The sequence below is a fragment of the Amphiprion ocellaris genome, chromosome 7, assembly GCF_022539595.1.
Source record: "Amphiprion ocellaris isolate individual 3 ecotype Okinawa chromosome 7, ASM2253959v1, whole genome shotgun sequence".
NCBI classification, from domain to species: Eukaryota; Metazoa; Chordata; class Actinopteri; family Pomacentridae; genus Amphiprion; species Amphiprion ocellaris.
In genome coordinates this window covers 7,875,963-7,887,996 of record NC_072772.1, presented here as the reverse complement: position 1 = coordinate 7,887,996, position 12,034 = coordinate 7,875,963, and the positions used below count along the sequence as shown (strand labels likewise).

Here is a 12,034-nt window from a genome sequence, read left to right as displayed (position 1 = left end):
CTAATAAAACCTTTTCACAGGGTTCACTTCATAATATCCTGTAAAAAAAATGCATTTTTTGTCATGATTTGCTTAACTGTCTGCATATGAAGATGTAACAGGCACACAGTGAATCCTTCAAACTAATATGATACAGCTTTATGCAAAAGTCTGGACAAAATGCACATGCTGCCTTATTGATTTTTGAAGTGAGAGGAATCCATGGGGCAGGCTGACATTACAAATGACATTACAAATCAAACCGTCTCCTAACATTCAAAAACCATGGACTGAAAGCAGCTGACTGAGGATCTGAATCAGTCTACTGGACAAAGCAGTGGAACACTATAAAAAAGTTATCAAAGTGCTTCCAGCTCTGACATTTTTGCAGTTTGAAATGTCATCAAGAAATGTCGACGGAGTGTAATTGTGGAACAGAGTGAGCAATAAGAAAGAAAACTTACAATCTCATCACGTAAAGACGGCATCTGAGGTATGCAAAGCTGCATCTGGACAAATCAGATTCATTTTGGAAACAAGTGGTATGAGCAGATGTAGTTAAAATCCAGGGCCAGATATATGTTTAAAGAAAAAAAAATCTACCAGTTGCTGCCACTGTTTAGCATGAGGATGGGAATATTCTGATCTGTGGTAGCACGGATACATTGCAGTGATTCAAAGCACAACTCAAAATCCACCTTGAGCAACCTCAAGAAACACAAGCTGAGGCTTCTGAATGGCACATCTCCAGATGTGAATGTAGCAGCTTAAAAATATCTCAGAATTTGAAGTGTTCTGCAGGTAAGAGCGGGTGACACTTCATGAATCAAGAACAGAATGACTCTTGGCTGGCTCAATTTTCAAGCTGTGATATCTGACAAGAAGTGAGAGGAGGGATATTAGAATGTTAGTAGGGAGCCTGAATTTTGCATATTGTTACATTATTTTTAAAGTTCATGAAAAATTCCATTAGCATTTGAAGAATAGTTTGTTCTAGGTGTTGACATTTAAAGACTAAGTCTTGTTTTTGTTTTTGAGAGATGTGAGAAGCAGTTTTTCTCCCTTTTTGGAAGCGTATAAGAACAATGTTATGATAATACTGACTCTGTGTCATAAATCAAATGCAATAAATTGCTAACAACTCCTTTTCTTCTTTTTTTATACATCTGTGCCTTTTATGTATTCTCAGTACAATTTAAAATATTCCCAATATGCCTTGTGAAACTACGTGAATTTGAAAGTCACCTGATTGTAGATGATTTTTAAAACCTATGAGGCTGTCCTTTTGCTGCTTGCATCTATATAGCTGTGGTTCAGGGGTTTAAACCACAGATGAGTACAAAACCAAACCCAACTACTGTGTCAGAATCAGCACAGGTTCAGCTGAACTGCAGCTAAACCAGCCAGACACCCTTAACAACCTGCAGTGCAATGGGAATAGACATGTCTTGTGGTTTACCACACTTTACTGGGGCAGGTCAATAATTATAGCTATTATTGTTTAACAAAGATAACAAGAGCAACAAAACCCACAAGCAAACTGCACTCACTCTCATGGAGACCTGATTTTTGGTTCAACTTGCAGATTACGAAATACATTCTCTTTATATAGCATAATGGACAACTGTTTTCGGGTTACTCACGTTAAACTTTAGGAATCGTTGTGAAAATGAGTTTCACTGGATGGTTTCCTTTCAGTGCTGTTACCTCTGCAGCGGCTGTCATTGTGTAAACTGGCGGCGCAACCACAAAACGTGTTACTTGTTTGCATTTCAAAAGTTATGGTTTGGTTATTGATTACATTACTGCTGCAATGACGCTGTTGCTCATATTCTGCAATAATTAACCCGCAGCACTAGTGACATGTTGTTGATGCTTGTGTATCCATTATTTTCATATCTCATTATTTATATTTTGGGTAAGATTTCCTAAAATGACTGCAGACTGGACAAAAAAAAATTCTAGTTTGCAGTGCTCGAGTTTGGAGCAGTGTAAAGTAGAATTCATTATACTGTAGGAAGCAAGAGGTAACACCAGTATTTCATGTGAATACAGCATGACTGTAAATAATCCCAGTCAAACAGATGAAATGTAGTGCAACGTCAAACTTCCCAGAAACAGAACGAAGAATAAAAATAAATCACAACTGAGCAGCATGGAGTTTAGCAGCACACTCTTGTATTTCTGTTTATTTTAAGTTGCCCATTCTTCATTACTGATCACTGGTAGCACCATATTTACCCACAGATACGAGGAGCAATGACTCTGAGTCACCCTGCTGCTGCCTTGAGGCCTTTCAACGTCCTCCTCTTTCTTCCTCAGTGGGGCGTCAGTCAGTCAGGAGCTTCTCTTCAGTGGCTCTTTTTTTCTCTCCTTAACTCTTCCCATCATTTCTAATTATTTTCATTTGAGCAACAGAACAAAAGTGCTGTAAACACGTTGATGGTAAAGCACCCGAAGGCACTGGAATGACTGGGTGAAGGGAGGAAGAGGAGGAGGATCTGGAGGAGGTAAGACAGAGAGGTCGGGAGAGGAAGCTGCAGGTCTCATTGCTGGATTCGACGCAGCGACTGCACCTGGAAGGACTGAGCATGGGAGCCCCACTCTCTGTAATGTTTGTACTCGCCGCCATGGCGATCGCACTCCATGATGTACTGGTAACCACGGTAACCTGGGAACTGGTAGCACACCCAGCTGGAGGAGGAGAGGAGAGAAGTGATTTATGAGAAGTACGTGGTTTATACAGTGAGTGAAATGTAGCCTGTGGGATCTGAAATGCATTTAGATTAAAAATAGCCACACTTCAAACTGCATGAGGTAAAGGCAGCAGGTAAATACTGTAGAGTTCATTCACTTACTGAATTCAAACATATTGATATATAAAAGGCAGAGGAACAGAAATTTGTTAAAGGATTTGATTAAATCAAGTTTCTTATTAGTCCGGTGAATGTCCCTGGAACGTTTTTTTCACTGAAGCTCAAGTGTGAAATCTGACCAACTTTATTAATTCCAAAAGAGGAAACTGAAGTCTCAATAGCAAAACAGGGTCGAAAACATGATTCAAAACAATTAAAATAGTATATAAACATTAAGCATCAGTTACACATAGTATAAAAGCTAATAAATAAAAACTGTTTATGTTCCTACGAGCATTACACAAAAAGTGAAACTGCAGCTGTGTATTTTTGAGGCTTAAATAATCACAATAATTAGGAGTAATTATTTAGGTTGTAATTTTCATTTGAGGGATGGTAATTGGCTGTGGGTATGTTGGTCTGCAGACAGCTGGATGATACCTAATTGTTGTACTTGTACCCCCAAATTAAAGTGTTCTGTGTCTTTTGTGCAATGCAGCATGTTCAGAAACATTTAACCTGCTGCACTGCTCTCTGTTACGTTATACGCAATTTTTCTATTATATTTGTGCCATATAGGTGGAGTTAACTATTATCTACTATTAGTGACAACTATCCTCTTCATTTATGACAGCGTTTTGCATATCTGAACTGAGTAATTGGAGGCTGAGACTTACGCGCCGCCCTGAACTTGCATAGATCCAATCTCATTGTTGCCCCAGCCCATAGCCTGCAGAGAGGGGTAGTCATCGTTTATCTCCCACTGGCGGCCCATGAAGTTCTCCCTCTCAAACAACACCATCTTGGACTCTTTGTGGTTCTGTGTGAACACGGAAGTCAGAGTTGTTGCACAAAACAATACCAAATATACTGTTGTAGATTTGTAGATGATGATAGTAGTGAGGCAGCATAGACTTGACTTCTACATTGATAATTAGTATTTCAAAAAAATCTTACTCGGAAAAGGATGCTCAATTTCAACCCCCATTATGAAAATTGTGTGAGATGTCCAAATTCTAATAGTATACATGATCATACTGAACTACAGTTTATTTTTTTAGCTGCAACCAGCAGCTGTCAAAAATCACTCAGTAGATTTGTCACACAAGAAGGTTCTTCTCACAAATGACTCACTGTCATGAGTCAAATTTAGCGTTTTAGTTTTTTGAAACTCTGAATCTGAAAGTCAGATGGGGAGGAAACAGAAGCTGCTGGTTTGGGACAGGAACGTACAGCAGAGCAGATGGGGCGGAAGGACATCATCCTCTCAATGTGGTAGGCGTTGCTGCCGCTCCACGACTCCCAGTGAGGATACTCTCCTCTCTCCAACACAAACTGCTGTCCACAGAAGCTGGAGTGCTCGTATCCTGCCCAGCTGTCACCAACAAACACACACACAGAACATTGCTGGATCACTGGGACACTGGTTCAACAGACTGATCTGCAGATGTTAGGCAGATGTTTTCTATAGCATATCTTGAGGATGTTTTCACCAGCTTGTCTGAAACAAACATTGAACAAGCAAGAGTAAACTACATTACATGTCAGGCCTTATTAGCCTTTTTACATGCATCCGTTTGAATTTAACTATTAATAGATCCTATAATGACAAAAATTGCTCTAGTATCTAGATTAATCAAATCTGTTGCCAGCTTTTGAATGCAGTGCCAGATGTGCTGCAAGTCATTTCCTCGTGTGTGGATTTTGTCTTGCAGACTTACGCTCCACACTCCACCTTCAGAGAGCGGATGTTGTCAACACCACACTCCATGATGTTCTGGCAGGCTGAGGTAAACTCCAGACGTTTGCCCTGGAAGTTCTCCTGGTCATAAACTGTGATCTGGGGAGGACACAAATGCGTACATGTAGTATGCACATGCAGTATGCACACACTGATGCGTGCACAGATGCACACATCGTTGACATTATCAGGCCAGGCATGAAATTAAAAAACATAATCTGCTTTTGTTAATCATCCGTGACACGGCATCAAACTCACCTTCCATGGTCCCAGTGGGTTGGGATTATTCAGAGCCATGCTACTGTGTCTCTCAGTGGTGATTTATCTTCAGGACAGAGAGCAGGAGAGTCATATCTATGTGAGCATCAAAGGCACTTAAAACAAGAATGTGTGTTTAGGCTATTTTTATTCTCAGTGTCATGTATGCAAGATGCTGATTAACTGTCACAATTGGATGTTTCATGCTCGCTTTTTTATTTAAATTGATTTGAAGCAACCTATCACCTGATATTGTTGTATATAATGTATATACAGTGTATTAAAACACCTGACATCATGGGTGATTGGGTCTGAAATGCTTCCTAAAACCAAACTACATGCTCACACTTGCTGCAGCCACATGCTGATGTGGAAGCAATGGATATTTGCTCTATCTGTGCATGGTCAGTATGTCTCTGCATATGCAGGTCTGCGTCAGTCTGTACATTTATGTGACTCAGCAGAATCCACAAAGAGAAAAGACACAAAAATGTAAAGTGACAATGGTCTGCACGAGGCTGTAGTCTGAATGGATTGAGATAGAGGGCTTACCTGACCGGCCCCAAAGAATAGCTGTTCAGTGCTCACAGGGGGCTCCACAAAGACGATGTCCTGACCCCAGAGTAAACGGACCTATTTATACATGCTGGTGCTGAAAAGCAGCTGGGCCTGTGGGTCGGGGCAGGAGTCAGCACATTGCTGTTCCAGTCATTGTTCGGCACTGAGCTGCTGGGCTTTAGTTAGCTGCAGTGGGACTGGATGGAGGGCACCGTGCCCAGTGCAGATAAGCACAAGTTCCAAATGGTCCATGAGCAGTGGGCCGGACCGAGTCCTGGCACAGCCTGGTCCGGGAAACAGATCATCACAGTCTTGATAGTGCAAAGGGAGAAGCACATTTAGAGCTAGAGAAAAAAACAGACACATTTTGGCTTTTAAACTTAAAGTGGCATTGAAATATTGGAACAAGAGTAATCTAAAGAGAATTTGGGGAATTATTGGGTTTTCTGTTTGAAAATTTGTAAAGTCTTCACCTAATTATATGAAGTGCTATGAGACAAAATATGTTGTGAATTGGTGCTATATAAATAAAACTGAACTGAACTGAACCAAATAGACACTTAACTGAAAAAGCTGCATAATGAAAATGCTGGATTAAGCTTTAAAAAGTTTACGTACTGACTTCTCTCCATACTGAGCTGTGCTCCATCTCTGGTATGTGCTTCATGTCCACCTCCACCGATCCACGTCTGGTCCTTTCACCTTTTCACTCAGTCCTATATACACACATGATCAGCCATGTACGCCCACAGTCATGGACAGAGACAGACATGTGAAGGCATGTTCATGGACTCACATATACATTCAGAGCACACAAAGGAACTCACACACATACACACATACACAACACCATTCAGGCAGGTCAGTGATGCCTGACCTCATAGTGCACATTGTTCTTCTCCTATACATTGTGCAACGTTAATAAATAGGCTTAAATTGTTGCAAAAGTACCTTCATGTTGTATGTTGTACAAATGTGAAAATCTTGAAGCACTTTGTTCAAGTTTCTTTACTGGTTTTGGTCTTTAAAGCAGTTTTCTAAACGTTTAATGCTCCGAGCCAGTGGAGAATGAAATACTTACCTGAAAGTAAAAGTTTGAAAGTAAACTGTGATTTATTACTTACTCTCTTTCTGTAAGTGTGTTTCACTCTCCTTGTATTTCTTGTATGTTATCATTTTGTATATATAAATGTGATAGTACATGTTAAAGCAACCTTCTCTGTGTTTAGCATGAAGCTAATGTGCATGTACAACATTCATGTCTGCACTTCTACCATCTTAGTGTCACAGTGACTAACCAAACTCATGATTTAGTCCCACCCAGGAACACAATAAGAGGTTGCGTTGACATTTAACACCAGGCTACTTTATATTTGCAATAAGCTAGTAATATCAATATAAATAATAAGGCTTCTGTTTCTGTTGCGCAACTTGCAAGTGAAGAGAAAACTGTAGCATCAAAGTACAAAATGAACAGAAACTAAGTCCTGGTCTTTTTTAAATTTTTAAGAAATTATATGAAAAGAAATGTGCCCCAGGCCTGCATACATTGCAAATGTATACAGTTACAAAGAGGCATGTGATTGTTGTCACACAGGTATTAAAAGCATCAGTAATATAGGATGCTTCTTGTAAAAGGCCTCATGCAAGAGCAGAATATTCTTTAAAAATGCACATTTTGAAAGAGTGAAACTGATCTGTCTTTTGCTGTACTTTCTCTGTCTGCTCTGTATCTAAAATAGCTCAGGTGTTAGATGTGTTGCTATAGCCACAGCAAACAACACATCTAGAAGCAGATTTGCAGGTGTTTAACAGATGATCACAGTGCAACAGGTGGGAGAGATCCAGAAGTGATTTTACACCCGAAGTGTAAATTTGGTTATAAGAGCACAGAGAAAGAAGCCAAACTGGAAAGGCTTTTAATATAGTTTATGTGTGGTCTATTTTCACAAGTTCACAAGCAGAAAATAACCTGTTGCCACTGTGCATCTGCAAATGCATGTGTGCGTATGATATGCATGTGCAGATGTGTAGAGTAGGTTGTATGCAGTGTGTCTGTATGGATACAGCCTTTCCAGCACTATGATACGCAAAAGAGCGTCCAACACTCGCCTGTCTAAACAAAAGAGGCAGATGCCGCTCCTGCAGTCAGCACATTACACACACAGGGCTCAAAGGCTTAGACCGCCTGCACCAAGGATCAAGAGAAAGAGAGAGAATATGGAGGTGAGAGACAAAACAAATCTCAGAGAAAGTGGAGAAAATGACAAACGGGAAGGATATAAAGTAGAAATAGGATTTAGAAAGAAAGTTAGAGACAGAGTGTGAGAGTCGTGGCTGCAAAAGTAACTGTGTGTTTGTGTGTATGTGTGTGTGTGTGTGTGTGTGTGTGTGTGTGTGTGTGTGTGTGTGTGTGTGTGTGTCTGTGTTAAAGCACGCAAACTTTCTGCTGATGGCAGTGACTGTCCTCAGTCGGCCACAATGGTGCTGGAGAACAAAACCGGCAGCTGAGTCAGCACAACTTGTCCACAGATAAGTAGCGTGACCTCTGACCTTACACCGTGTTCCAAATAGCTCTCAGCCAATCAGAAGCCAGAATCCTGCCTCTATAGACTGGAGCTGGATGTGAATGTATATATATATCCCCACTCACAAGGCCTGCGTCCATCACTTTCTCCAAAGGTCGATCCGTTTCAGGCATCAATTGTAACTGTAAGTTTCCATTTTGAGATGTTCTAACTCTTTAAAAACTGCAGGAATCATTGGATTTTAACCCTAACCCTAAGGAATAGTTTTTCTGTCTGCTCGCACTTTGGACTAACAGAACCAAACCTTAACTTTGGACTTAGTAGGTAGAATTTCGACTTAAAATGCAGCAGCGGGGTTTTATTATATATTTCAGTGTCATTTGTAACCCTGAGATTTTTTTAATAAGAAGGAAACCGTGCTATGCCTAATATTTTATTCTTAAACATGGATCAGAGCAAGTTTTGACACATTTGGTATGTTTTATGGGTGGTTATTGAATATCCTTGCTCTTGTGGAAAAAACTAAACAACAGTGGATGTGCTTGCAGATTTAAAATAGAACTTTGAGGGCAGTTTACTAATTAAATGTTGGGATGGATGAAAACATTCAAGAGCAGTCACTCATAATCCATTTTTACAAAACAACAAAGAATTACATTAATAGAATAATGTCTCAGAAATGCTTGAGCTCACATTATTGTGAGCTGCCTCACCACTATCATCATCTACAAATCTACAACATAGATATTTGCCTAAATTTCATCGATTTCTTGTTTAAAATCTAAACCAGGTAGAGAAATACAAGGTAACACACAGTTTGGGGTTTAAGCTTGGTATGGTATTTTCACAATGTCACTCAACCTTACTGAATGCCTTAACATGACATAAAAATCAGATTTTTGTTGATTTCTGGCAGTTTTAGTTCTTACTTTGTTCCCCAGTGTGTGTCAGTAAACTATAAAGTCACTGGACCGGAGCAACCAAGCACCATCAGGGATGAAAGGTGTGGTCAGAGAAGAAATCCACTTAAAACATTGCTTTTCTGCTTGGTATCAGTTAATGATTCTTAAGAATGCAGATTAATTAGGTCCAGTTCAGTTACGTCTTAAAAAAAAAAAAAAAGCTACATTATAACAACTAGAAAAGTTACTTAAATGATGAATTTTTCAAGAAACAAATCTCTGAGCCAGTTTTGTCTGTTTTAAAGATGTGAACATCTTCATATTGACTTTTATGCATTCAAATATCAAAGCGTTCTTCAGTTTATGAAATATACAGGGGGGGCTTTGTGCAGCTGGGACAATGTTAGATGATGGAGTGAACATGAATGTTGGTTTTCAATCTTGTTTTCTTTTTTTCTAGATCTGATCATGTCTCACTCAGGTGCTCAAGGCAGCATTGGCAGCCACTCTGCCATCGGGCTGCGTAATCACAAGGTACAGCTATTTTTGTAAATTCCTAATCATAGTAAACAACAAAAGTCAGTGTTTAGATATCCAAAATATTTGTCCTGAGAAATTAACGCCTGCAGTTTGTTTTGCTCTTCAGATATACCTCTATGAATTCGAGAACTTCCAAGGCCGTAGGATGGACCTGTTCGCAGAGTGCCGTAACCTGTGTGAGAAGGGTTTTGAAAGAATCGGCTCCATCAGGGTCGAGTGTGGACCGTAAGTCACCAAACCTACCATTCAAATGTGTATTAATTCAGCGTTTCCTCTCTTTAACTGAGTACAAGTTAAATATCTGTCTGTCTGTGTGTCCAGCTGGATGGGTTTTGAGCAGCAGAACATGACCGGTGAGATGTTCATGCTGGAGAAGGGAGAGTATCCTCGCTGGGACACCTGGTCCAACAGCTACAGGTGTGACCGCATCATGTCCATCAGGCCCGTAAGAATGGTGAGTCATGCTTGTTTTTCTGTCTGTTGTGGCTGTAAGTGCTGATTTTGTTTCTGCTGTCAACCTCCATTTGCACCTCTCATCCATCTTTTATTGGCACAGAGGAAAGTGCTTTTTATGGTTGCAGTTATATGAGTATTTATAGACTCATTTCACAGCCTGTATTTTTGGATTAAAGCTTTTATTAGCTGACATTTCCATGCCACTATGTTTCAAATTGATGATTTAAAAGCAAAAATCCAGATAACTGCAAGTATTCAGTGTTTTCTATTTAAATCAATATTACACAACACTTCCTAGCTTTGTGCTTCACAGACTTTGATTTCATTTATTTATTGGCTAAAATCTAGAGCAGTGAATGGACAAGATGCTCCACAAAGATCTGTAAGAAGCCAGCTATTAATTGAAATGTGTCTCTTCTAGGACCCCCAGGATCACAAGATTTGCCTGTTTGAATGTACAAACTTCGAGGGTCGTAAGATGGAAGTGTGCGACGAGGACATTCCAAGTCTGTGGTCTTATGGCTTCCAGGACCGTGTTGCCAGCATTCAGGTCACCGGTGGAACGTAAGTGATTTCTAGTCGTCTGCTTTGGGGGTGTTTCTATTTAGCTGGTCAGCTGTGGAGGCCTAAAGGTCAAACAAACTGGCCTAATATGGGAAATCAGAACAAGAAGTGTCAGATCAAGTGGAATTTCATGCCTCTCCAGGTAGAAAAAGACATAAAGATGTGATAAAATTATCAAATTCAAACTTTGTTAAAGCTGCAGTTGACCTAGCTAGTATCTGCACCTAATTACCAATTACCTAACCACAGTTTTTTGGCGAGCAAGAGTGAATTTCTTTTGACCACATCTGTTTCTCTCTGCTTTCACCCACAGCTGGGTGGGTTACCAGTATCCCGGCTACCGTGGCTTCCAGTATGTGTTTGAAATGGGTGCTTTCAAGCACTGGAACGAGTGGGGAGCCCACCACCCCCAGATCCAGTCCATCCGCAGGGTGAGAGACATGCAGACACACCGCAGAGGCTGCTTCGAGTTCACTGCATAGACGAGCCCAGCAGACTGCAGGCAAACAGGAGGGAACAGCAAAGGCTCAGGCTTGTCATGCTGCTACACATCCCTTGGAAAATTCTACAACAGCTGTTTAGCCGCACGAGCTAACGGCTTCAGAATATTGTTATTGCTTTTACTGGCAGGATTTGGAAAAATGTGGCACTGTGAATGATTCTGAATGAGATAAGAAGTTCTTATTGTCACAAACTCTGGTAAAAACAGTTGCAATGCTCTCTGTCTACAGACCTCATAGAAAGATTATATGATTTATCATATTTATAAATAGGGGGATTATAGGGGATCAGTAGATTTAATAGTTTGTGTTTATGAGTTTGTTTTAAATACTATTTGCAACCATACCTGCAAACCTTTTGTTTTCATTTTTATTTACTTGCCTGTATGTTTCAAGCTGAAATGATGCCAATAAGCCTGTTCATCAGAGCGCTCTCCCTCTCCTGGGACACACAGTCGAATCACTGCTCACTAATGCTACCATGGACAGCTCTCACCTCTGCACATGCCCTGCAGTAAGGCTGCTATGCAGAGGGAGGCACTGTTTCCTCATCACAAAGCTAAAGCCTCAGTGCCCAGAGGAGGATGCTGGCCAGCCGGTGAGTAAACAAGAGGAAGGGAGGCTGTGCAGGGATGTGTTTTGCTGATGTGAATATCTTTTTGGCTGGCCTGTTTCAGCTCATTGATAGGACTGTCCAGAAGATTTGCATTTTACACTTTCTCAGGGATGCTGGCATCTGGAAAGCAACTTTCCAATTGAAAAAAAATTAAATAAAAAGATTATAACTGAAAGATGGTCTCATCTAATTCTTTCATTACATTTGTTTGGGTGAGCTGTGCTTTAAAGGTCACGGTTTATGGTTTTATTCCTGCATAATTCCTTTTTTCTAATAAACTATGGATCAAAAGATGGTGCATAATGTTAGCAGCGAACCCAGTGAGCATTATCATTAAACTCTACAGCCCCTTTTGTACCTTTCAGCTGGAACTTTTGACCTTTCTGTTTTGGCTCATCACTTTTCCTAAACCACCATCTGCTCAGCACCAAACTACAGAAGGATAGCAGCAGCTAAGGGTGTGAACATAGCAAGCTGATTTAGCAACTATAAAGATTTTTTCCTTTGCAAGATGATGGAGACCAGAACTTACTTTGA

General features: G+C 40.3%; 2 protein-coding genes across 2 annotated transcripts; one reads left to right on the top strand and one right to left on the bottom strand.

Annotated features, from left to right (window-relative positions):
* Positions 1 to 2,137: 2,137 nt before the first annotated feature.
* On the bottom strand, positions 2,138 to 5,735 carry cryba1a (crystallin, beta A1a). Its single transcript, XM_055012172.1, has 6 exons — positions 5,386 to 5,735; positions 4,834 to 4,900; positions 4,556 to 4,674; positions 4,068 to 4,209; positions 3,512 to 3,654; positions 2,138 to 2,673 (listed from the first exon to the last, which is right to left on the bottom strand). The coding sequence occupies exons 2-6, from the start codon at positions 4,870 to 4,872 to the stop codon at positions 2,526 to 2,528; spliced, it is 591 nt and encodes a 196-aa protein (XP_054868147.1). The 5' UTR covers positions 4,873 to 4,900; positions 5,386 to 5,735; the 3' UTR covers positions 2,138 to 2,525.
* A 2,282-nt stretch (positions 5,736 to 8,017) lies between these two features.
* Positions 8,018 to 11,672, top strand: crybb1l3 (crystallin, beta B1, like 3). The gene is made up of 6 exons (XM_023294566.3): positions 8,018 to 8,103; positions 9,282 to 9,355; positions 9,468 to 9,586; positions 9,683 to 9,815; positions 10,239 to 10,381; positions 10,695 to 11,672. The coding sequence occupies exons 2-6, from the start codon at positions 9,290 to 9,292 to the stop codon at positions 10,861 to 10,863; spliced, it is 630 nt and encodes a 209-aa protein (XP_023150334.1). The 5' UTR covers positions 8,018 to 8,103; positions 9,282 to 9,289; the 3' UTR covers positions 10,864 to 11,672.
* The last annotated feature ends 362 nt before the right edge of the window (positions 11,673 to 12,034 follow it).